This window comes from Rhinolophus ferrumequinum, chromosome 11, assembly GCF_004115265.2.
Source record: "Rhinolophus ferrumequinum isolate MPI-CBG mRhiFer1 chromosome 11, mRhiFer1_v1.p, whole genome shotgun sequence".
Lineage (NCBI taxonomy): Eukaryota > Metazoa > Chordata > Mammalia > Chiroptera > Rhinolophidae > Rhinolophus > Rhinolophus ferrumequinum.
This window is the reverse complement of record NC_046294.1, coordinates 46,377,323-46,404,565: the sequence shown is the minus strand read 5'-3', so window position 1 is coordinate 46,404,565 and position 27,243 is coordinate 46,377,323. Positions and strand designations below refer to the sequence as shown.

At 34.8% G+C, this 27,243-nt stretch overlaps 2 protein-coding genes and 1 pseudogene across 2 annotated transcripts; 2 read left to right on the top strand and 1 right to left on the bottom strand.

Moving 5' to 3' along the window:
• The first annotated feature begins 2,796 nt into the window (after window positions 1–2,796).
• Window positions 2,797–3,747, top strand: LOC117031007 (olfactory receptor 52A5-like). The gene has a single exon (XM_033121280.1). It carries the CDS (start codon window positions 2,797–2,799, stop codon window positions 3,745–3,747), a length of 951 nt encoding a protein of 316 aa, XP_032977171.1.
• An 11,354-nt stretch (window positions 3,748–15,101) lies between these two features.
• On the top strand, window positions 15,102–16,052 carry LOC117031003 (olfactory receptor 52A5-like). The gene has a single exon (XM_033121276.1). It carries the CDS (start codon window positions 15,102–15,104, stop codon window positions 16,050–16,052), a length of 951 nt encoding a protein of 316 aa, XP_032977167.1.
• An 8,840-nt stretch (window positions 16,053–24,892) lies between these two features.
• LOC117029718 (olfactory receptor 51V1-like) lies at window positions 24,893–25,680 on the bottom strand (annotated as a pseudogene).
• Window positions 25,681–27,243: the final 1,563 nt, after the last annotated feature.

The following is a 27,243-nucleotide window of genomic DNA, read 5'->3' as shown; positions in this document are numbered from 1 at the left end:
TAGCTTCAATACAATGTGCCTTGGAGAAGGCCTTTTGGGATTGAGGTAATTAGGAGTTCTATTTGCTCCTTGGATTCGAGGATCCAGTTCTGTCCACAAGTTTGGGAAGTTCTCATCAACAATTTGTTTGAATATATTCTTTGTTCCCTTCTCTCTGTCTTCTCCTTCTGGTATGCCCATTATTCTTATATTGCTCTTTCTAATGGAGTCAGAAAATTCTTGTAGAGTTCTTTCATTTCTTTTAAGTCTCAAGTCTCTGTCTTCTTCCATCTGTGTAATTTCCAGGTTTCTATCTTCGGTGTCACTGATTCTTTCATCCATCTGGTCAACTCTACTACCTAAACTGGTTATTTCATTCTTAATTTCTTCTATTGAGTTCTTAATCTCCAGAAATTCTATTTGGTTCTTTTTAAAAATTTCAATCTCTTTCGTAAAATGCTCATGTTGTTCTTTGATTGTGTTTCTGAGTTCATTAAACTGCCTTTCTGTGTTTTCTTGCATCTCGTTGAGTTTTTTCAGAACTGCAATCTTGAATTCTCTGTCATTTAAGTCACATATTTCCACATCTTTAAGTTCCTTTTCTGGAGAATTTTCACTTTCTTTCTGAGCTGTCTTGTTGCCTTGGTTATTCATGGCAATTGCTGATTTATTATTTCTCTTCCTAGACATCTACAGGAGTGGCTTCTGCAACAGCTTGATAGGAAGAGGTCTTTCTTTTGTTTTCCAGTACTTGTTGGTAGAATGTTTTATTTTCTCTCCAACTGCAGCCTTTTTTTTCTCTCTCACATGGTAGTGCTATGTTTTCTCTGCACTATTCCAGCTTCTCACACAATGGTGGGATTCCCTGGGAGGTGGGCTTCTCCTCTGTTAATAGTTCGCCTGGGTCACAGGGCGTAGTGACCATATTGGTATGCGGAGAGCTTTTGAAGTTCCAAAGCTCTTCCTGCACCAGATTCAGAACCCGTATGTTTCAGCAGTTCTGTTTACTCCTGCAGGGATCCGCCCAGATAGGTGGGGCCAGGGGAGGGGTGAGTTGTGAGAGGTGGCCCAGAGTAATGGTGGCGACCACCACCACAGCCGGTCCTGCACCCAAGGCTCTCTCCCCTTTGCCAGAACTCTTTGAGCTGTGAGTCCGTGGCTGTGGGCTCAGTTCTCAGAAGTGCAAATATTCTGTTATTTTGAACTGACTCTGCTACCATTCTGCTTCTAGCACTGGGAGGGTTGGGAGGGGTTGGGTAGGCTCCATGCCTATGTCTTTTGTCTTCCGCTTGGCAATGAAGGCTTAAACCACCATTTTCACCCTTCTTCCCTCAGTCTTTGCTCCGAGGTCTCAGTCATGAGCATTGTATTCAGCCGTGTTATATGCTGTTCCCTTAGCCCTATGTGTCATCAGTGGAGCCCTAGAAGTCTGACTTCTTCTCTTTCCCACAGCTGCAGTTGTTCTGGAATGCAGGGAGCTCGGAACACCGAGCTAGGTCTGTGTCCTGTACCCACGTATGGCCGTGTCTCAGCACTTGCTGCTTCCCTCCTCCCCCGCTCTACCAATTTGCCCACCTTTAGATGATTTCAGTTGAGCACCTCTTAGTCTTGTCTGTCTGCTATGTACGGAGTCCTTTGTGGAATTATAATTGTTCAATTTGTTGTAAATTCCAGGGGAGATTTTAAGAGGCTTACCTCATGCTGCCATTTTTATGACGTAATCTCTGGTTTCATTCTTTTCCACAAGGCTTTCCAGTTTTCCCAGCACCATTTATTGAAGATGATTCCATTTCTCCATTGTATGTTTTTGGCTCCTTTATTCATGTATATTTTCAAATAAAGATATTATTTATTGGTAATCAAAATTTTCCTGGAGAAATAAAATGTATAGCAACTTTTACTTTTTGGCCATTGTTTTATCAAGTAGCAATTTTTCCATGCCAAAATTTGCAGTTCTAAATTTTCATAAGAAATTTTCATTCATCTATCATTTTTTTTCTACCCTCAAAATATCTAATTTTATCCAAGTTTAAGGAGAAAAACTCCCCAGCATCCAATTCTGGAATGAAGGTAGGGTGCAAATTCTGTGTTATACCACTTCTATACACTTCTCGATGTGAATGTTTCTAACATGACACTTATATGGCATCATACAGTCGGTCATTGTCTCCTTGAAATTGCGGACCCTACTCGATCAGTTCTTATTGCCCCAGCACTTGAAATAGTGAGTATGTCTTTCATTTCTTTCTGCCCAATCTCTTGACTAAAAGCTTCTTGTGACAGGACATAGGAAATAATATTTGCTAACATATCAGTACATCACCATATATGTCCATATTCCATTAACAAACAAAAAAACTGATATTCAGTGGGATATTTTTTAATTGATAATATACAACCATATGTCCTCACATTACTACACTATGTCTTTTCTCAATAATGAATGCATATATTCTTGTTAGTATCTAAGTGTGTGTGTGTGTGTGTGTGTGTCTGTGTGTGTGTGTGTGTGTGTGTGCGAGAGAGAGAGAGAGAGAGAGAGATGCAGAGAAGAACAGACAGAGGGAAAAAGGGAAGGGGGAGAAAAGACAAAGAAGAAAATTGAAATTAAGGTAAATCATTCAGGGATCCTGTATCTGCATTCCTGGACCAACTAAATCGCCCAATCAAAGTGAGTATGTCTTTCAAAATGCCATTTGAAACCACATTTAACCTCTGATTGTATAAATCTAGGTGAAAACTGAAAATAGAAGACAGTCACTCAGCACAACTGCTACCTTGAAACAGAAGCCCTAAACCAAGGAGTTCTAAGCCATCATGTTCCAGCTCAATGGCACAGTCTTCATGCCCTCGGTACTGACACTGATTGGGATCCCTGGCTTGGAGTCTGTTCAGTTCTGGATTGGCATTCCTTTCTGTGTCACATACATCATTGCTATGCTTGGAAATTCCCTGCTCATGGTCATTATCAAATCTGAGTCAAGCCTCCATGAACCTATGTATCTCCTTCTGGCAATGCTTGGAGCAACAGACATGGTTCTCAGTACCAGCATCCTACCAAAAATGCTGGGAATATTCTGGTTCCATTTACCAGAAATATATTTTGATGTCTGTCTTTTTCAGATGTGGCTCATCCATACCTTTCAGGGTATTGAGTCAGGTATTCTGTTGGCTATGGCCCTGGACCGTTATGTGGCAATCTGTGATCCTCTGAGACATGCAACCATTTTAACCCATGAAGTAATCACTCTGATTGGAATTGGAGTGACACTCAGAGCAGCACTCCTTGCAGTTCCATGTCTCATCCTCATCAAATGCAGGCTGAAACATTACCGGACCACTGTGGTTTCCCATTCATACTGTGAGCACATGGCCATCGTGAAGTTGGCAGCAGAAGATATTCGAATCAACAAAATCTATGGTCTGTTTGTGGCTTTTAGTATACTTGGCTTTGACATAATCTTCATCACACTCTCCTATATCCGAATATTTATAACTGTCTTCAGTCTGCCTCAAAAGGAAGCCAGGCTCAAAGCCTTCAACACCTGCATTGCCCACATTTGTGTCTTCCTTGAGTTTTATCTCCTAGGTTTCTTCTCCTTCTTTATACACAGGTTTGGGTTCCATATTCCACCTTATATTCATATTCTGCTGTCCGACATTTATCTGCTTGTCCCACCTTTACTCAATCCTATTGTGTATGGGGTGAAGACCAAACAGATTCGGGATCGAATTTCCAAGATTTTCCACTCTATGGATCCTTCTTGATTTTTTATTACCTTATTTTATGTCAAATGACAAAATGTCACTTGGAGAAACCTTTGTTGTTAGTGAATGTCTGAGCTTTCTCAAGTTCACTGTGTGCTAAAGTATAGAGTTGTAAGTTTCCATTCAACCAGTAAGGCTCTAATTCCTACTTAAATAATTTCCCTCATTATGAATCCATCATTATTTGGAACATATATTTAGCTGATAAATGACATAAAAATTATGAATATTTATTTGTAGTTCAATCAACTTTTAGTAAGAATATTTCCTAAAAGAACAGCTATTCCCTATGCTGTACTCCACATCCTGTGACTATATACAGCATAGGGAATAGAGTCAATGGAATTGTAACAGCTACATACAACGTCAGAGGGTTAGTGGATTGTAGGAGGGAGGTTATCACTTTGTGAGGGGTGTAAATGTCTAACTATTACGTTGTTTTGTACACCTGAAACTAATTTTTTTTAAAAGTAAAGAAATCTAGAGACAGAAAGTAGATTAGTTGTTGCTTATGGCTGGAGAATTTGTCATAGGGAGTAATGATAACTAAAAGGGAACAGGATTTCTTTTTGAAGTGATGAAATGTTCGAAAATCAACTGTGGTGATGGCCACATGTACCTGTGAACATACTAAATACCACTAAATTAAACACTTTAAATGAGTTAATTAAATAATATGTGAATTATACCTTAATAAAGGTTTTTTTAAAAAAAAACACAACTAAATGTTAATATTTTAGCTTGTGTTTAAAAATATCAAGTGATATTGATGCCACAACATAAGAAATAGTGTAAAATGTTAGAATTGGATGTATATGAAAGAAATTATCAGTATTATTGTTTATGATCTCACTCATTCTAATCATTATCATTAAGGCTTTAAAGTCTTTACTGTTTGATTATCAGTTGAATATTAAGTGGATTTATAATTTACCTATTGAAATGTATTTATAATTAGTTCTTTTCCACAAAGTATTTACATAACATACTAAAAAGACACATAATAGAGTTGTCATATAATTGAAGTACAAATTGGAATTTGAATTAAAGACAAAGGATGAAGTAAATGTGAAACGATACATTTTAACATACTTGTTTTGTGCTAAGATCTGACATATAAGTAAAATATTTTTTTCAAATAAAAGCAAGTTCTATAACTATAGTTCAAGAGGAAACACATGGTCCTGTAAAGGAAAACATATATATATATTTTAATTTGCTCCTGGTTTTGTTGCTATTTTTGTGTTTCCCTGGAACTAGTATCTAAAATAATTGTCACACATGTGGGTATATATTGGAAATGGGCAATGAGTTTATTAGACCTTTATTTTCAATGAGTATTATTGTAAATATGTTTGTGGATTTAAGATAAATGGTTCTTGTAGAAACCTTAAATAGAAGGTTTAAATATAACGGGCACGTGAAGACTGATACAGACAACTATGCCGTGCGATTAGTGACATTGGCTTAAATTCAGTCAACTGATGGCAGACGATAACACCTAGGATAATTAAAGGTGTGGATTTCCATCCTGTCCCTCAGTCTATATGCTACCTCCTGATTAGTATATGTCCACATCATGCTTTTGCATATAAGTTTGACATTTGCCTATTCTATGTAGTTGATGAAATATAATGTCAGACTCTCTAAGGGCAAAAAGTAGCACTTCCATTATATTAATGTGCCCAGGTTTTGTAATAGATTTTGCATGTAGAGCCCTCGTTATTTGTCCTATACACATTTTTTTGAGGTTTTCACCATTAATATTGCACTGTCCTCTAAGTCCAAGTGTAGCCAATGACCTCCATAATGCCAAAAGCCAGAATTTTCTTTTACTGGACATATTTGCTATATATTTAGTTGTAATTTTTATCTTGAAGCTCTCTGCTCATTCTGATTTTAAGACTTTATTGTCTTGTGGCAGTGTTTCTACTGCTGTTTTTTTCCTCACTCTTACTTTCACTGTTTCATTTACTGGCAATGTCTTCCATCTTTACATAATAAATCAAAATTTTTCAAGACTAAGCTCAGATTTTTCTTGGTATCTCTTCTAGAATGCTTTAACTGAGGCTTCAATTTGGGCTCAAAGTTGTCTGTACAGCTTACAAATTATATTAAATTAAAATACAACTATAGAATTAAGGATTTATGGTGTATGCTTAGCAATTTCTTTTTTTATTACTCAACGTCTTGTAAGATTTTGGTATATGTATGACAGTAAATACTCTATGACTTGAAATTTTGCATTTTTACTGGTCTCAATGACTTAGTGTGGTATTCTATGACATAATGAATTTTTCTGAAGGATGGTTCAGGTGAAGAAATAAACACACGCACACACAAAATCTCTACACTTATGGAAATATTTAATAAAAGACATAGAATTCCCTAGTGTAGATATGCAGTTGGCAGCTAAAAACAGGGATCCAGAAAAAGAGCCTTGTCTAATTTATCTTCATATCTCCTGTACCTAGTGTATCATTGATAGTGGTATATACAGAACAAGATTTTGTTCCATAAATGGAATAATAAAAGTCCATTAGTTAATCTAATTTTATTCTTATACCAACTCTATAAAGTATTTGATACTTGTTAGAAACGATGAACCTGAAAACTGAGATTAATTGGAGGCCTGTTCCTCACCTTGGGGATAGAAATTACACATATCAAAAAAAGGAGAAAATTAGAATGAAACTTGTATTTAGGGATTTGAATTAAAAGTATCAGTGAGCAATTGAGATTTCCAGTATATATGTTGATAGAGAAATAAATACAGATATAATGTGTATAATATCTGTAGGTACGGATACGTATTGTGTGGGTGTGGATGTGGGTGTATATTCCCTAGTTCCTTGTCTTCTGAGAGGTACTTTGAGTAGTGATTCCTTGATAGCAATGAGCCTAAACAATGCATTCATCATCACTCTACCAAGCAAATTCCAATCATCATAAGGTAGAAAGTCTTGGAAATGTTTTCAAATGTCGTTCTGGTGATTTTGAGTTTATCACAGGAGTTACAATTATTAGGTTTAGGCCCTTAATATCATGTACTTTGTTTGTGTCTATGTCGTTGTCAAAGTCAATGGAAACCACTTTGAGGATAGAGACATCATATGAATCATCTTTGAGTTTTCAATGTTGTAGGAAAAATGATGGGGGCCTCACTGAAAAGCCCCGGCTTCACAGCCAGTGTGTTCTGTTGATGCTGTACACCACCAAATGTGCTGCAAGGTCTTAACAACTCTAGTTCTCCAAATCCACAGCATCTTTGTCAATATCATAACTCCTACAGGAAAAATCTTGCCAGCCCTGAAAACTGCACCTACTACCTTAACTGGGTTGTCATAAGCATTTCGAGGGACTTTAAAATGACATCATTTTGAAAATTTTGGATAAAATTAATTGTCCTTTGGTGTTCTTATTTCTACTCATTCATCTTTAAATATCATCTTACCTAAATATTATTAAAAAGTTACCTTGTATTTTGCATTTACACAAAAATCTGCCTAAATACAACGATCAACCCAAATCATGGCCTGCAGTTCCATTGTCCCAAATGTTCAGCATCATATCTCTGTGACATTCTGAGAGAGGCATGGAAAATTCAGTTAAGGAGCATACACACTATTGAAGCACATAAAAATAAACGGGATGCATTAAACTAAAAGGAATATTTAATAAAACTTTGAATAGAACATAACATTCATTTGTTTGAGACTTTGCAGTTGACTATTACAAATATATTTCTACACAAGATTTGGAAAACAGTTAATAAACTCTGGGAGGATTCTCCACTCTGCTTCATAGTGTCTGTAATTTCTTATAACATTATGAAGAAGTGGAGACAAAAAAATTTGAACAGCTTATTTTGGTGTGTATTATGAAAGAAAAGTCGTACTTGGAAATATGAATATATTTCAAGAATAAGTTTCACTGGCCGTATGTAAAAAAAAAACACAAAAAAATGTGAATTAAGTTTTGTTTCTAGGTACAATAAAATCCATAAATGTTGCATGCATGTTTTAAAATAATCCCTTATATTCATTAAAACTTTCTAAAAACTTACAATTTACTTGGTTGGTAGTTGACTTTTGTAGAAATTCAGTGTTTCAAAGGATAACATGAAAACATTAAGACGTGCCTGGAAAATTAAAGATTTTTAATTCAGTACACATATTTGCTATCATTTGTTTGATCCCATATTTGCTGTGCTTTCATATACTAGAATTTTAACAATTCTAAGAAACATTGTTTCCAAAGAAGATAGAAATGTTGTTACAGATTTTAGTAATGTAATTGTACCTAATGTCATACAAAAAGAGAAGACATCTGCATAGAAACTAGTTTTGACTGATCAAAACTCTGCAAAATTCTTTTTATTTTACCACATTTTATCTTTCAGAAACCAAATACTGTTAAAAGAATATTTCTAGTTTTAGAGTTCTCTGACGGATTTTTTATTTAATTTCAAAGCTGTTCACATCATCCACTCCAGCTTTCTAAAATGAAGTTGAAGAACCTTTCCTGAAGATTTCCTTCACACTCAATGGAAGGCTTTTTGTATTCAAGTTCTCTCTGTCTCTGTCTCTGTCTCTTTCCTTTTCTCTCTCTGTCGCTCTCTGTCTGTCTGTCTGTCTGTCTGTCTCTCTCTCTCTCTCTCTCTCTCTCTCTCTGTGTGTGTGTGTGTGTGTGTGTGTGTGTGAAGCATTCGTGATCAGCTCACAAAGTTGTGGAAAGTTATGTCAGGACAGACTAAGGGTTTCATGATCAAGAAGTCTAAATCCTTTCCAGGTAAGGGAAATAAGGTCCAAAGAGGTCATAGCCATGAGTAATGGGAAGTTTGTTTATCCAAGGTTTTACTAGAATTGGCTCTGACAACATGGACTAGATTAGTGTCCCTCAACCAAACGAGGAAACCAGAAATATAAGCATAGATTAATTACATATTTATCCAGACTATCTTTAGAGAGAATTATGATAGTTTCAGAGTCCTCAAATTCATTTTGTGATTGATTTTGCAATGATAATAACAACAATAATAATAACTATAATCATTTATGGGGAACTTTTTCCTTCCTTCAGAATCCATAAAGTACCCTCCCTAGGTCAGCAACCCTTTTCCTATATAAAAGCAAAGGCTATATTAACCACTCAGTGTTTCAGAATATTATAGGTGGAATAATTTTTAAAACATGTATTTGACACAGTGTCAGGATTATGAATCAGTGTAGTTCATTTTGTGTAAATTGGTATTTCTTTCTGTAACAAATTTAAAATGCCTCTATGGCCAGCGAATATGAAAGACTAGGTAGTTGATTCTGTATATTGGGAGTTACCTATCATTGATTGGTCAAAATTGACCACCACCAAAATGGTTTCTACAACAAATTGACCTAAGTGAAAAAATTCATGGGGTCTAGATAGGTACCTCAAGAGTGTTTAGATTAGCTCTTGTTAAGAAGGGCACTCTATTTCCACTTCTTTCTTTCATGAAATTAAATCATGAGCCTCTGAGTATACTGGGAGTGCAGTACTGGAATTGGCGCTTGCCTCTTCTTTCCAATATTCATGCATTCATTTTAGAAGTCACTGAAAGCTGGAAACATATTTCATTGAATATCATGACATCTGTTGACATGTTTGTTATTAACTCCATTCCTCGGAGAATTGCATCATAGTCTTGCCCAACTGCTAATATTATATTTGTCCTGTATTTGCCTCATTTGAAACAATTTCTTTTCTGCTGCATGTTTGTCTATATTAGCACATAAGTGCAGGCACATAAAAAGATTGGAGAACTGAGCTTGTAAGTATGTATGTGTTTTTCTTGGTGTTTCTGAGATCTACACAGAGAAATGTTAGAAAAGATCTAAGAAGACTGTGAAATATTGCACCCTATAATTATTCATAAGTAGTCACTCTTGTGAAATTCTAAGTGGAGCATAATAATGTAGTTGTGAGGATTTTACCGAAGACATGAGAGTATAAACAAGTAGTCCTACGTTCCTCTTACATTAGTTAGCATTTTCACTATTCTTTTCCCATCTCATCCATGGTAAATTTCTTCAGATCTTTAATTAAACTAGATATGTATCTTGACTTACATGAGTATTTGAAGATAATACTGAAATAAAAACAGGAAGTTATTTGTTAAGATACTAAGATTCTTAGCATTTATCTTAAGATTGATTCTTCATTTTTCCTAGTTCTCTGAGTAGATGTACACCTGAAAACAGAACAAGTGGATTTCAACTGCATTAAGTTTTGTGCATTTTTTATATTAAACAAATCGGGATAAAATAAAACACTAATTCCTACTATGGTATATTTAATAAATAGTCACATTTATTAAATATGTTGCAGACCAAAAGGAAATTTTTTGAATTTTGTTTACAGCATTAGGAGATTCTTCATAGAGGAGGTAATGTTTGAGTTGAGAATTTAATAATAAACAAGTATTTGTCAGATGGGAAAGGCAGGGCAGGTCAGGAGGAAACCTAAAGGAAACATTAGAAGCACAGAGAAGTACAAGAAAATAGTTGTAGAATTCGAAGTTAGATTACAGAATTCTAGCATACATTTCATTATGAGTGATAAGTTGTAAGGGTGATTAAGTGGAAGTTAGCAATAATATTAATAGCACATAAGAAAATTATGCCTCCAATTGTTAAGCATTTATTAACTGAATGTATGAAAACTGGTGGTTATCCAATTTTTTTCTAGATAAATTGAGGGTTTTTTCCCCCACCTACAATTATATACAATAAAATTCTGCTTATGGGAGTCCTGAACCTATTGGGGTATTCTGGCTATATGCCTGGCTCCCTGAAATAGAGAAAGTTCACCAAGGTGTTTAATATACGTGTCCTGTGTTCATGTTAGATTTGTGCAGAGGTGGTATTTATTTACTCTTAATTAGTGGTTAGTAAAACTATTGAGACTGGGCAATATTGCAGGGCAGGGGGAAATATATAGAATGATGAGAATGAAGAAGAGTAATATAGTTGTCAACGAAAGTTATGGCATCAACATAAAGAGAGGGTATTTTGAGACATGAGGAAAAACAGGATAGAGTGTGATTATAGAAACAAAATATGTATTTAAAAGAGAAAGTTATGTTAAGCACTTTACAAATATCAACTTAGAAGAGTCTTTTAAAAAGTTCACTGTGTTTGGATAGAATTCTGTTTTGAATTTTTTGTCCAGAAAAATAAACTTTAAGGACACGTGGATGCAAAGGCTTATCGCAATAGTTTGAAACTCTCTTAAATTGATTAGAAAAAATACAGCAGGTCATAGTGACCACAGCAGGAGTTAAAATTAGATAGAAAATATTAGCAAGAGGAGACCCTAGCACCTGTAATAACAAAATGTGTTTAAAACAGAAATGTTTGTTGTTAAACATATGGTAAATAAATACACGATGAAAATACAGGGTTTTGAGAGAAATCTAATAAAGAAACAAAAAAAGCTGATTTCCAGAGTAGGGGTAAATGGATGATATTTAGATATAACAACATAATCAGGGAAATTAGTTAGAAGTAAAGAGATTCCTTTCATAATGGAGTAGGGAATGGCAGAGAGAAGGAATTTAGAGTTTGTAAAATTATAACAAACATTTATGGCAGATAGAGAAGAGTTATTACAGAGAGTTTGAATAAAGAGGTAAAATTTATGAATAGAAATACCTAGCCAGGGAATTCAGAGCTGCATAAATTTTAGTGGCAACTCTTCAAGAATTGTGATTTTTCTCTAGTATCATTGAGCTCCTCTGTCGGAGAAGCTGAATATATAGATTAAAATGTAAAATCGTTAGGCACGTGGCAGTAGCTAATTAAAGGAGCAAGGATATTGTTTCAGGTGGCCAAGGAGTAGTTAATGTGCTATAATGAATAAAAAGTTAAAAAAAGAATGTAAATCAGGAAGACACAGTAATGGCAACAATAGTAAACTAAGAATATGAGGCTCACATTAAGAACTTTTGTGAGGGTATGGGAGGTTGAAAATGAGAATTAATGAGGCAGAGACAAATGGCCAGAGATATTGGTGTATTCCTTCATCAGCAAAGATGAGTGGTGATTTAGAAAACAAATGACATGTTGAATTTACAGCCCTAAGGGATTAAGAGAGTAATGTAGTAGACTGCATTTTGGGCTTATTTACAACAGGATTTCCATGATGCCTGAAAATAATTTTGCACCACCCTGTTGAAGGAAGAGAATCAGCTGTTACCCCACTTGAGTGAAAAGAAAACACCAAACTGGGTGGAATTACAGATTTCTAGGAAGTATTTGGAGAAACAGTCTTTTAATAAATCTCTCTCTCTATGATATTTTATAAAATGCGAACTGATTCCACAGATTTTCACCTCTTGGTGGAATTAATAGCACATAAGGAAGTCAAGTGGTCAAAACTAAATGTTCCATAAGGAATAATATAAGAATTATTGCTTTTTTGAGTTTTTTCCAAGTATAAGATTCTAGGACACTAGGATAAAATAAATCCTCACCAGAGTATAAATCAATATAAATCTCTATGGTATTAAGTCATCCTCAGAGCAAAGCTTCCTTTAGGTGGCATTACTCTTGCATGATGTGGTCACAGACCAACACTGGCTTTGCCACAGCTAATAGAGAATAACAAAGAAAGTGATCAGCAAGTGTGAAAAGTTAAAGATGGTCAGGTGAGAGGATGATTCCCTTGAAATCAAAAAATTTTCTTCTCACATCAAAGAGAAAAAAAATCAATACATATTACTGATAATTGAAATGGGCCTGATTGAACAAATTTTCCAAATGATGTATGTGTGTGTGTGTGTGTGTGTGTGTGTGTGTGTGTGTGTGATTTAAGATGGTAATTAAATATTCAGGATTAGAGAGGTAAGCATTAGTGAGAGGAATAGCAAAGGTCAGGAATAGAATAATAAGATCCATCCAGAGAGTCAACAAGTGGTTTTCATCCATGTAGATCCAGAAAATACATGAGAGCTAAACTGATAGAAGGAGTACTAACCAGTGATTACATATTTATCTCCACGCTGGGTTACCCGGTAATCACCTAAACACATGCGAAGGGCAGCAGAGAAGTGGGGTTTTCAACGAATTGGTTCTTTAACACCAAATAATCTTCAAAGATACCATCTAACTTTTGCATATATGTACATTTCACGTCCTTTCAAAGGAGTACATACTCAGACTTAGCTTTGTATTTTAGTTGAAATTCAATAAATGAAGGCATAATTTTTGTCAAGTGGTTCACATATCTACATCTTTCCTTTATGTTGCTTTCTGGAGTAGAATTACATCGACTTAGAGAAATGACCAAGAATACGTATTGCAGATATTAATAAATGGGTTTTTTTGATTATAGAATAAAATAACTAGTAGGTTAGAAACATAAGATCTAGATGCATAGTATAGTTTAATCATAGGACCAAATATTCTGATGTGAAAATTGAACTGCAAAATAATCAAGAAAGTATACCCTCATTTTCTGATACAAGTAAATTCTGTAGCTTTATTGCTTTTTTTATTCAGACCCTGGCACAAAGCCTCATTCATGGAAGATACACAATAAAAGGATGTTAAACTTAATTCTATATTAATGATGTGCCTCATTTCAACATGTGAAAAAGCAAAGAAATTACTAAGGAGTTGTACTAATGCTTAAATATAGTAATTTCCAGCAAATATATCATTTAGAACATATACTACCACTTCTATAGCAGAGTGAATGGCAGCATACAGGAAACTGAGCTGTATGGTAGTATCCAAAGGTGCTTATAAAGACATATATTAAAACTTGTTATTTTTTATCAGAAATCATATCATAAACTGAATCCCACTGAACAAATATAACTACTTATTCAATATTGCATAGTATACTTAAAGTTTTATGTTCCCAGTTTTGATATATTCTGATTTATTTTACTAAAATAATATTGATTAATATCAGGTTTTTGTTTTTAAAGATTTTATTGGGCAAGGGGAACAGGACTTTATTGGGGAACAGTGTGTACTTGCAGGATTTTTTCCAAGTCAAGTTGTTGTCCTTTCAATCTTAGTTTTGGAGGACGCAGCTCAGCTCCAGGTCTAGCTGCTGTTGTTAGTTGCAAGGAGCGCAGCCCACCATCCCTTGCGGGAGTCAAACCAGCAACCTTGTGGTTGAGAGCCCACTGGCCCATGTGGGAATCAAACCGGCAGCCTTCGGCATTAGAAGCATGGAGCGCCAACTGCCTAATCCACCGGGCCGGCCTAATATCAGTTTTTTGTATACATATGAAAAAAGGGATATTATTAATTGATCTGATTGTGATAATAGAAAAACTTCCTGGAGAAATAACCATAGCAACTTTTAATTTTTGGCTACTACTCTATTGGGTAAAAATTTTTCCAGTTAAAATTTTGCAGAAATAATTTTCACATGTGAAATTCATCTATCACACTTTAGTCAAACATAAGTTTGTCTTATTTGTTTTTTGTCATGGTAAATTTTATTTCAATTTTTATCTCTAAAACATCTAATGTTATTCATATTTCTCAGAAAACCTCTTTAGGTTCTAACATTGGCATTGGGGCCAATTCTAAATACCTTATTACAACCTCATTTATATGTCCCATATGCCTACTTTTAGCAGAGTGCTTGTTGTATGGCATTGCCACAGATGGGTCATTGCCTCCTTAGGCCAAAGACCTCACTTGGACAACTTCTTTGTCCAAGATCTAGAATAGTTCCGACAAGAGTGTTTCTTTGATGATGATGACGATGATGATGATGATGATGATTACGCATCTGCCAGACTCACAGGCTGAATTAAATGTACTTTGGTAAGAAAACAAGAAGAAATATGTAGCAATCAGTTAGGTCCCCATATCATGTTAAATTAGAAGACCAAACTACATTTAATGACATAGTTTTTAACCAATTATACAAAAACCGTGAGACCTCACATTCACTAGAATGTTCCTTCTCTCTATAGCGAGTGCTTATATGTCTAAGAGTATGTAAGTAGTTGTTTGTATTTGTCTGTGTGTCTGTGTGTGTCTGTGTGTGTGTGTGTGTGTGTGTGTGTGTGTGTGTGTGTATGACAGAGTGAGAGACACAGAGACAGGGACAAAGACAGAAAATACGAGTAGAACCAAAATCCAAAATAAATTATTCAGGGAGCCTGTATCTCAATTATTGGACATATTTAATTTTCCCATAATAAATGAGTATGTCTGATGAAATGTCATTGAAACCACATTCAACCTCTGATTCTACGAATCCAGGTAAGGACAGAAAACAGAAGGGAGACATTCAATACAAACTGCAGCTTGAATCAGAAGCACTAAACCAAGGAGTTCTAAGCCATCATGTTCCAGCTCAATGGCACAGTCTTCATGCCCTCGGTATTGACACTGATTGGGATCCCTGGCTTGGAGTCTGTTCAGTTCTGGATTGGCATTCCTTTCTGTGCCATGTACATCATTGCTATGCTTGGAAATTCCCTGCTTGTGGTCATTATCAAATCTGAGTCAAGCCTCCATGAACCTATGTATCTCCTCCTAGCAATGCTCGGAGTGACAGACATGGTTCTCAGTACCAGCATCCTACCAAAAATGCTGGGAATATTCTGGTTCCATTTACCAGAAATATATTTTGATGCCTGTCTTTTTCAGATGTGGCTCATCCATGCTTTTCAGGGTATTGAGTCAGGTATTCTGTTGGCCATGGCCCTGGACCGTTATGTGGCAATCTGTGATCCTCTGAGACATGCAACCATTTTAACCCATGAAGTAATCACTAAGATTGGAGTTGGAGTGACACTGAGAACAACACTCTTTATAGCTCCTTGTCTCATCCTCATCAAATGCAGGCTGAAACATTACCGGACCACTGTGGTTTCCCATTCATACTGTGAGCACATGGCCATCGTGAAGTTGGCAGCAGAAGATATTCGAATCAACAAAATCTATGGTCTGTTTGTGGCTTTTAGTATACTTGGCTTTGACATAATCTTCATCACACTCTCCTATATCCGAATATTTATAACTGTCTTCAGTCTGCCTCAAAAGGAAGCCAGGCTCAAAGCCTTCAACACCTGCATTGCCCACATTTGTGTCTTCCTTGAGTTTTATCTCCTAGGTTTCTTCTCCTTCTTTATACACAGGTTTGGGTTCCATATTCCACCTTATATTCATATTCTGCTGTCCGACATTTATCTGCTTGTCCCACCTTTACTCAATCCTATTGTGTATGGGGTGAAGACCAAACAGATTCGGGATCGAATGTCCAAGATTTTCCACTCTATGGATCCTTCTTGATTTTTTATTATCTTATTTTATATCAAATGACAAAATGTCACTTGGAGAAACCTTTGTTGTTAGTGAATGTCTGAGCTTTCTCAAGTTCACTGTGTGCTGAAGTATAGAGTTGTAAGTTTCCATTCAACCAGTAAGGCTCTAATTCCTACTTAAATACTTTCCCTCATTATGAATCCATCATTATTTGGAACATATATTTAGCTGATAAATGACATAAAAATTATGAATATTTATTTGTAGTTAAATCAACTTTTAGTAAGAATATTTCTTAAAAGAGCAGCTATTCCCTATGCTGTACTCCACATCCTGTGACTATATGCAGCATAGGGAATAGAGTCAATGGAATTGTAACAGCTACATACAACGTCAGAGGGTTAGTGGATTGTGGGAGGGAGGTTATCACTTTGTGAGGGGTGCAAATGTCTAACTATTACGTTGTTTTGTACACCTGAAACTAATTTTTTTAAAAAGAAAAGAAATCTAGAGACAGAAAGTAGATTAGTTGTTGCTTATGGCTGGAGAATTTGTCATAGGGAGTAATGATAACTAAAAGGGAACAGGATTTCTTTTTGAAGTGATGAAATGTTCGAAAATCAACTGTGGTGATGGCCACATGTACCTGTGAACATACTAAATACCACTAAATTAAACACTTTAAATGAGTTAATTAAATAATATGTGAATTATACCTTAATAAAGGTTTTTTTTAAAAAGACACAACTAAATGTTAATATTTTAGCTTGTGTTTAAAAATATCAAGAGATATTGATGCCACAACATAAGAAATAGTGTAAAATGTTAGAATTGGATGTATATGAAAGAAATTATCAGTATTATTGTTTATGATCTCACTCATTCTAATCATTATCATTAAGGCTTTAAAGTCTTTACTGTTTGATTATCAGTTGAATATTAAGTGGATTTATAATTTACCTATTGAAATGTATTTATAATTAGTTCTTTTCCACAAAGTATTTACATAACATACTAAAAAGACACATAATAGAGTTGTCATATAATTGAAGTACAAATTGGAATTTGAATTAAAGACAAAGGATGAAGTAAATGTGAAACGATACATTTTAACATACTTGTTTTGTGCTAAGATCTGACATATAAGTAAAATATTTTTTTCAAATAAAAGCAAGTTCTATAACTATAGTTCAAGAGGAAACACATGGTCCTGTAAAGGAAAACATATATATATATTTTAATTTGCTCCTGGTTTTGTTGCTATTTTTGTGTTTCCCTGGAACTAGTATCTAAAATAATTGTCACACATGTGGGTATATATTGGAAATGGGCAATGAGTTTATTAGACCTTTATTTTCAATGAGTATTATTGTAAATATGTTTGTGGATTTAAGATAAATGGTTCTTGTAGAAACCTTAAATAGAAGGTTTAAATATAACGGGCACGTGAAGACTGATACAGACAACTATGCCGTGCGATTAGTGACATTGGCTTAAATTCAGTCAACTGATGGCAGACGATAACACCTAGGATAATTAAAGGTGTGGATTTCCATCCTGTCCCTCAGTCTATATGCTACCTCCTGATTAGTATATGTCCACATCATGCTTTTGCATATAAGTTTGACATTTGCCTATTCTATGTAGTTGATGAAGTATAATGTCAGACTCTCTAAGGGCAAAAAGTAGCACTTCCATTATATTAATGTGCCCAGGTTTTGTAATAGATTTTGCATGTAGAGCCCTAGTTATTTGTCCTATACACATTTTTTTGAGGTTTTCACCATTAATATTGCACTGTCCTCTAATTCCAAGTGTAGCCAATGACCTCCATAATGCCAAAAGCCAGAATTTTCTTTTACTGGACATATTTGCTATATATTTAGTTGTAATTTTTATCTTGAAGCTCTCTGCTCATTCTGATTTTAAGACTTTATTGTCTTGTGGCAGTGTTTCTACTGCTGTTTTTTTCCTCACTCTTACTTTCACTGTTTCATTTACTGGCAATGTCTTCCATCTTTACATAATAAATCAAAATTTTTCAAGACTAAGCTCAGATTTTTCTTGGTATCTCTTCTAGAATGCTTTAACTGAGGCTTCAATTTGGGCTCAAAGTTGTCTGTACAGCTTACAAATTATATTAAATTAAAATACAACTTTAGAATTAAGGATTTATGGTGTATGCTTAGCAATTTCTTTTTTTATTACTCAACGTCTTGTAAGATTTTGGTATATGTATGACAGTAAATACTCTATGACTTGAAATTTTGCATTTTTACTGGTCTCAATGACTTAGTGTGGTATTCTATGACATAATGAATTTTTCTGAAGGATGGTTCAGGTGAAGAAATAAACACACGCACACACAAAATCTCTACACTTATGGAAATATTTAATAAAAGACATAGAATTCCCTAGTGTAGATATGCAGTTGGCAGCTAAAAACAGGGATCCAGAAAAAGAGCCTTGTCTAATTTATCTTCATATCTCCTGTACCTAGTGTAGCATTGATAATGGTATATACAGAACAAGATTTTGTTCCATAAATGGAATAATAAAAGTCCATTAGTTAATCTAATTTTATTCTTATACCAACTCTATAAAGTATTTGATACTTGTTAGAAACGATGAACCTGAAAACTGAGATTAATTGGAGGCCTGTTCCTCACCTTGGGGATAGAAATTACACATATCAAAAAAAGGAGAAAATTAGAATGAAACTTGTATTTAGGGATTTGAATTAAAAGTATCAGTGAACAATTGAGATTTCCAGTATATATGTTGATAGAGAAATAAATACAGATATAATGTGTATAATATCTGTAGGTACGGATACGTATTGTGTGGGTGTGGATGTGGGTGTATATTCCCTAGTTCCTTGTCTTCTGAGAGGTACTTTGAGTAGTGATTCCTTGATAGCAATGAGCCTAAACAATGCATTCATCATCACTCTACCAAGCAAATTCTAATCATCATAAGGTAGAAAGGCTTGGAAATGTTTTCAAATGTCGTTCTGGTGATTTTGAGTTTATCACAGGAGTTACAATTATTAGGTTTAGGCCCTTAATATCATGTACTTTGTTTGTGTCTATGTCGTTGTCAAAGTCAATGGAAACCACTTTGAGGATAGAGACATCATATGAATCATCTTTGAGTTTTCAATATTGTAGGAAAAATGATGGGGGCCTCACTGAAAAGCCCCGGCTTCACAGCCAGTGTGTTCTGTTGATGCTGTACACCACCAAATGTGCTGGAAGGTCTTAACAACTCTAGTTCTCCAAATCCACAGCATCTTTGTCAATATCATAACTCCTACAGGAAAAATCTTGCCAGCCCTGAAAACTGCACCTACTACATTAACTGGGTTGTCATAAGCATTTCGAGGGACTTTAAAATGACATCATTTTGAAAATTTTGGATAAAATTAATTGTCCTTTGGTGTTCTTATTTTTACTCATTCATCTTTAAATATCATCTTACCTAAATATTATTAAAAAGTTACCTTGTATTTTGCATTTACACAAAAATCTGCCTAAATACAACGATCAACCCAAATCATGGCCTGCAGTTCCATTGTCCCAAATGTTCAGCATCATATCTCTGTGACATTCTGAGAGAGGCATGGAAAATTCAGTTAAGGAGCATACACACTATTGAAGCACATAAAAATAAATGGGAAGCATTAAACTAAAAGGAATATTTAATAAAACTTTGAATAGAACATAACATTCATTTGTTTGAGACCTTGCAGTTGACTATTACAAATATATTTCTACACAAGATTTGGAAAACAGTTAATAAACTCTGGGAGGATTCTCCACTCTGCTTCATAGTATCTGTAATTTCTTGTAACATTATGAAAAAGTGGAGACAAAAAAATTTGAACAGTTTATTTTGGTGTGTATTATGAAAGAAAAGTCGTACTTGGAAATATGAATTTATTTCAAGAATAAGTTTCACTGGCCGTATGTGAAAAAAAAAATGTGAATTTAGTTTTGTTTCTAGGTACAATAAAATCCATAAATGTTACATGCATATTTTAAAATAATCCCTTATATTCATTAAAACTTACAATTTACTTGGTTGGTAGTTGACTTTTGTAGAAATTCAGTGTTTCAAAGGATAACATGAAAACATTAAGAAGTGCCTGGAAAATTAAAGATTTTGAATTCAGTACACATATTTGCTATCATTCGTTTGATCCCATATTTGCTGTGCTTTCATATACTAGAATTTTAACAATTCTAAGAAATATTGTTTCCATAAAAGATAGAAATGTTGTTACAGATTTTAGTAATGTAATTGTACCTAATGTCATACAAAAAGAGAAGACATCTGCATAGAAACTAGTTTTGACTGATCAAAACTCTGCAAAATTCTTTTTATTTTACCACATTTTTTCTTTCAGAAACCAAATACTGTTAAAAGAATATTTCTAGTTTTAGAGTTCTCTGATGGATTTTTTATTTAATTTCAAAGCTGTTCACGTCATCCACTCCAGCTTTCTAAAATGAAGTTGGAGAACCTTTCCTGAAGATTTCCTTCACACTCAATGGAAGGCTTTTTGTATTCAAGTTCTCTCTGTCTCTCTGTCTCTTTCTCTGTCTCTCTCTGTCGCTCTCTGTCTCTGTCTGTCTCTCTCTGTCTGTCTCTCTCTGTGTGTGTGTGTGTGTGTGTCTGTGTGTGTCTGTGTGAAGCATTCGTGATCAGCTCACAAAGTTGTGGAAAGTTATGTCAGGACAGACTAAGGGTTTCATGATCAAGAAGTTTAAATCCTTTAGAGGTAAGGGAAATAAGGTCCAAAGAGGTCATAGCCATGAGTAATGGGAAGTTTGTTTATCCAAGGTTTTAGTAGAATTGGCTCTGACAACGTGGACTAGATTAGTGTCCCTCAACCAAACGAGGAAGCCAGAAATATAAGCATAGATTAATTAACTATGACCTGCTGTATTTTTTCTAATCAATTTAAAAGAGTTTCAAACTATTGCTATAAGCCTTTGCATCCTCATGTCCTTGAAGTTTATTTTTCTGGACAAAAAATTCAAAACAGAATTCTATCCAAACACAGTGAACTTTTTAAAAGACTCTTCTAAGTTGATATTTGTAAAGTGCTTAACATAACTTTCTCTTTTAAATACATATTTTGTTTCTATAATCACACTCTATCCTGTTTTTCCTCATGTCTCAAAATACCCTCCCTTTATGTCGATGCCATAACTTCCGTTGACAACTATATTACTCTTCCTCATTCTTATCATTCTATATATTTCCCCCTGCCCTGCAATATTGCCCAGTCTCAATAGTTTTACTAACCACTAATTAAGAGTAAATAAATGCCACCTCTGCACAAATCTAACCTGAACACAGGACACATATATTAAACACCTTGGTGAACTTTCTCTATTTCAGAGAGCCAGGCATATAGCCAGAATACCCCAATATGTTCAGGATTCCCATAAGCAGAATTTTATTGTATATAATTGTAGGTGGGGGGAAAAACCTTCAATTTATCTAGAAAAAAATTGAATAACCAACCAGTTTTCATACATTCAGTGAATAAATGCTTAACAATTGGAGGCATAATTTTCTTATGTGCTATTAATATTATTGCTAACTTCCACTTAATCACCCTTACAACTTATCACTCATAATGAAATGTGTGCTAGAATTCTGTAAACTAACTTCTATATTCCACTTTATATTCATATTTGTTTCATATTCTGCTGTCTAACCTTTACCTGCTTGTTCCACCTTTACTCAATCCTATTGTGTATGAGGTGAAAACCAAACAGATTCGAAATCAAGTGTACAAGATTTTTCACTCTAAGTTTGCTTCTTGATTTTCTATTACCTTATTTTATTTCCAAAAGCAACACCACCAACAAAACACAGAAAAACATTCTTAGTGAGAGTCTGTGATTTCTCAAGTTTGTTGTGTACTAAAACATGGAATTCTTGTTTTGCATTCAATACAGTAAGACTATGACTCTTACTGAAATACTTTCACTTGTTTTGGATAGAGACTTAGTTGAAACACACAGAGCTAATCATATCCAGTCCCCACATGACATAAAAGGCAAAAATTATGAAAATAGTTTTGAAACTCAATAAGCTCTAAATGACAGACATTTCTTAAAAGCAAAATTAAATGTTAATATTTTACCCACTGTTTAAAAACATTAAGTGGCATTTTTGCCACTACATAAGAAATTCAGTCTAATGTATTATAATTCTTATGTATATAAAAATAGATCTCTCATTTATCTACTATCATGTATGTTACCGCCTCATTGTCACAAAACTGTTTATTAAATGGCATGAATTAACATAAAGTCGAGATTGAGATGATTAATTTATACATCAAAATGTAGTCAGAATTTCTTCTTTCCCCCAAAAATATTTCACACAGGCTACTGCAAGGGCATATATAATAGAGTTCTAAACAAAATTAAACTTCAGAAGAGAAATTTGGATGAAAGACAAATGTGGAATGATTAGCAGTTAACATTCATTCTTGTTTTGTGTGAAGATCTTACAGATAAGTAAAATAAAATTTTAAATAGAAAGTTTTATAACTACAGCTCAAAAGGAAAACAATAAGTTATGCAAGTAAGACTATATGTTTTGAAAAATATATGCTCATGGTTTTGTGGTTATTTTTGTGTTTCTCTGGAACTAATTTCCAAAATAATTATACTTGGATTCCTCTATAGAAAGTTGTACTAGTGTTTATTAACTTTCATCTTAAAATGGGTTTTTCTGTAAAGGTCAGGTGCAGGCTGATGAAGACAGCTAGGCAAATATATGGTGAATGGAAAGAGAATTGTGTTTGGGTGGTGAACACAGTGCAATATATAGATGATGTATTATAGAAGTGTACACTTGAAACCTATATCATTTTACTAACCAATATTACCCCAATAAATTTCATAAATAAAAAAAAAAAAGACAAAAAAAATGCTCATTTGTAAAATGTATGGAAGTAAAAAGATGTGTTCAGATCTTAATTAAGTTTAATAAAAAGTATGGACACCAAAAAAAAAAAAAAAGACAACTAGATGGAGATTTTTTACTATGGCCCAATGATACAGCAAACTGGTGGTAAATACCAGCACTTCGAATATTTAGAGATGTGGAATTGGACCTTCCCCCTCATTCTTTACACTATCTACTGATTAGAATGTATTCCCATCATATTCTTTGATATGAGCCTGATGTGTTTGCATTCTGTGGTTGACTAATACAATGTCAAACTCTATAAGGGCAAAAATTGGCAGTTTCATTACACTAATGTCTTCTGGGTTTGGACTAGATTTTTACATGGAGTCAGGGTCATCTGTCCTAACACAAAATTGTGTAAAGTTTTCACCATGAATACTGCACTGTCCTTTAATCTCTAAATTGATCAAGGATCTGTATAGTGCCCAAAGTTAGAATTTTCCCAATTACACTTTTTAAATTATATTTTTCTCTTAAGGCCTTATTCTCTTCAAGAGATGTATCCATTTCTGTTACTTTTTTCTTTTTACACTCATTGTGATATAATCTCTACCTAGCGCCCCAGTCCCTGATTCCTATATCAGTAATAATATTCTTTCTCTAGAATTAGGTTCTAATAGGAATTCTTTCTATAGAATTCCTCTGAGAAAAAATTTGACATTTTTGCCAGGATGCCTTAACTGAGGTTTCCTTTTGGTCTCAGTGTTCTTTTTTGCAATCTATGGTAGTCTGCATAGTTCAAACCATATTTTAAAAAAACGTACCTATAGTTTTGGAGATTGTCCTGGATTTTCAATAATTTAATATTTATCACATAGTGTCACTTAATTGTTGCCATGTATATGGCACTTAATAAGTAATCAATGACTTGATGTGACTCTCTTTTACTGGTTTCATTGACTTGGTGTGGTATTCACTGAGAGAAGGATTTTTAAAGGATGGTCTAGGTCGGGAAACACATGCCTTAAAAACATATGTGAATGTTTGACTAGGGGAATACAACTCCCTAACATAGATATCTTCTTGGCAGCAAATGAGATCTAGGAATAGCCTTATCTAATTTCATCTTCATGTCCCAGTGCCTACTATGGTGCTGATGCTGGTAGATACAAAATAAAATTTTCTTGAGTAAATGCAATAATAAATTCCATTTATAATCTAATTTTATCTTTATACCAATACTTTAAAATATTTAATGCGTGTTAAAGATAATGAACCTGAAAACTGAGATTAATGGGAGGTCCAATCCTCATCTTGGAGTGGAAATTACAAATATCAAAAGGGAGAAAAGTAGAATGCAATCTGTAGCCATTTATAGATATATAAAAGACAGTGGTAAAATTTCCTCTGAGAAACAAGAAACAAAGTTATCTGTTGATGAATTAGTGAAAAAGGGAGGGTGATGATGATTTGGAATGGCTCATAGGTGAACTATTAACCAGTCTGAAAACATTTAAGTTTAGAGACCAACTGTAAATTCTATGTTGATCAAGGCAACCGTACCAAGTAGTGATAAAATTATGCCTCCATTGATATAAACTGTATTTGGATAAATTTCTTGTACATGTTTCTTGCAAGATAATTTTTCTGGATAATTGTTAATAATATTATCTTTTGCTGGACAGAAATGATAGGGACATGTGATGAATGATTCTACTCTCACAATTTTCAACATTATACTTGAGTTGAGACACATGGTTTCATCACCATTCTTGATACCTACAAACTTTGAATGAATGGCATGTCATATAAAGTCTTAGTGTTCAATTGCCTTATATTTAACTTATGTAAATAGTTGTAGTCTCTCTGTCTCCCTGCCCAAAGTTTTCTGCATCTAAACCATTTACATCTTTTTGATCTAAAGTGTTTCAATCCTTCTTCTTGGAGAAGCACCTCTGAATCCTGCCACGGATCTGATGGGTCTTGACACTGTAGATGATGGGATTCATTAGGGGTGGGAAGATGATATAGATGTTGCCCATGAGAACATGGACCACAGGAGAGAGCTGTTTCCCGAAGCACCATAGTCAGACCGATGATTGGAATGTAGAAAACCAGGACAGCACAGATGTGGGAAACACAGGTCTGCAAGGACTTGAGCCACTCCTCTTGGGATGCAATAACCAAGACAGAATGCATGATCAGAATGTAGGATACAAGAATTAACATGGAATCAAACAAAAGGTACAAATCACCAGAGCCAAATCACTCTGGTACAAATCACCAGAGCCAAAGCATAGAAACTGTTGAAGCGGATATCAGAACATGCTAGTCTCAGCAGGTCTTGGTAAAGGCAGAAAGAGTAAGAGAGGACATGTGGACGGCAGTAGTGGAAAAACTTTAGGCGGATTATGGGAGCAATGATGAATATAAAATTCCTAACTAAAACCCCCAGCCCAATTTTGATGATCCTGGCATTGGATAATATGGATGTGTATCTCAGAGGATTGCAGATTGCAGTAAAGCGATCAAAAGCCATGGCAAGAAGGACTCCAGACTCTGTGCAGGAGAGACCGTGGACAAATTAAGTCTGTGCAATGCAGGCATCCAGGCTGGCTTCCTGGCTGAGCCCCCACAGGACCCCCAGCACTGTGTGCACTGTGGACAGCCCCATGCACAGGTCAGTGAGGGCCAGCATGGCCAGGAAGTAGAACATGGGCTGGTGCAGGCTCGGCTCGGTCCAGATCACATGCAGCACCAGGCAGTTTCCCAGGTAAGTCACAGCATAGATACAGGGAAAGAGGATGGAGAGCCAGGGATATTCCTATTTCAGACCTGGGAAGCCTGTTAGGAGAAAGGTGGAGGACTTGGCATCATGAGCAGAAAAAGCGGGCATGGATAATCTGAGATGCTTTCTCTATGAGTTAGAAATTGTGTCCATTTGGAAAGTAACATTCGAACAACTTGTTTTCTCATACAGGACACATTTGAGCAACAGTAGCATATCATGTACCACGGAATTCTGTAGATTAGATTAAAAAGTCATATTTGCTGTTCACATCAATTATCCAAGTACATTGCCACACTTAAGAATCTTGTTCTATTTCTACCTGGGAAAACACTGAGGGTAAAAAAAGGAAAAGGTGATCTACATAATTTTGTCTTTTCTCAAGCAATTAGAAATTATAAAAGAATTTGATTTTCAAAATGTATATTAATCTTTCAGTGCCATTGTGAAAAGTAGCTACCTTCACCTTCAGAGGACCTTTTCATACATCCTGTTTTTCAGTCTGTCTCTTCTAGCCAGCAATCCCTGCTGATTGCAAAACCTCAAAGATACAATTGCTTTTCTTCTCCCAAGAAAGTAGATAGTATATATTCAAGTTCTTGCTTCAAGTAAAAGATAGAAAGTATGATTTATAACATCAGGAAGGAGGCTATTGGGTATCAATTGACCCCAGAAGCATTCTATTTATATTTTAAAGAGAATAATAAAATACAACTATGATCTGACTGCAATCTGGAATTACCCTGGGGCAGTACATTTGTTTTACTTAGCAAACACATAGTCCATTTGATGTTCTGGACTGTTTAAGCACTGCATTTAAAAAAAAAAAAAATTAGTCAATTTAAGCCTCACACCAACCTTAAGCAATAGGTACTATGATCAGCCATACTTTACACAGGAGTAAATTGAATTCAAGAGAGGTTAAGTAACTTGCTAACGTCATACAGAGAGTAAACGGTGAAGACTTGAACACTGACAGTCTCACTCCAGCACCCATGCTCTTAACTGCTCAGCTCTGTCTTACATTTCATCTCTTTGGAACGCCGTCAACTCACATTTCATCCTCACATATCAGCTGAAGAAAACCATTCTTTGATTTTTGCAATACTAATTTGCAAGAGGTGCTTTCCTTCCCCACACCTAAAACATATTCTTGTATACAAATCATATCACTTGTAAAACATATCACTTGTATAATAGGCGTAACAGTTGTGGATACTGGGATGTTGTTAAAGAATCACTATAGGCTAAAGGATGCTGTAAGAGGTTAAGTATTCATTTTCTACGGAGAATTATTGCTGAATTTGTACATACTTAATTCTTCCTACCAGAACTGACCTTTTTCCCTTGAATAAAAGACATTGAGATACAGGTATCCTCTTTCCAAAAGTTCGTGTTATGCTACTTTGCTTTTATGAAAGACTCACATTAATTAGTACGGTAATGGCTTTTTCTGTCAAAAACAGTTTAAAAATACCTAAATTGTAAGAA

Coding starts and splice junctions, on each gene's coding strand:
- LOC117031007 (XM_033121280.1), top strand. CDS start 2,797: ATGTTCCAGCTCAATGGCACAGTCTTCATGCCCTCGGTACTGACACTG.
- LOC117031003 (XM_033121276.1), top strand. CDS start 15,102: ATGTTCCAGCTCAATGGCACAGTCTTCATGCCCTCGGTATTGACACTG.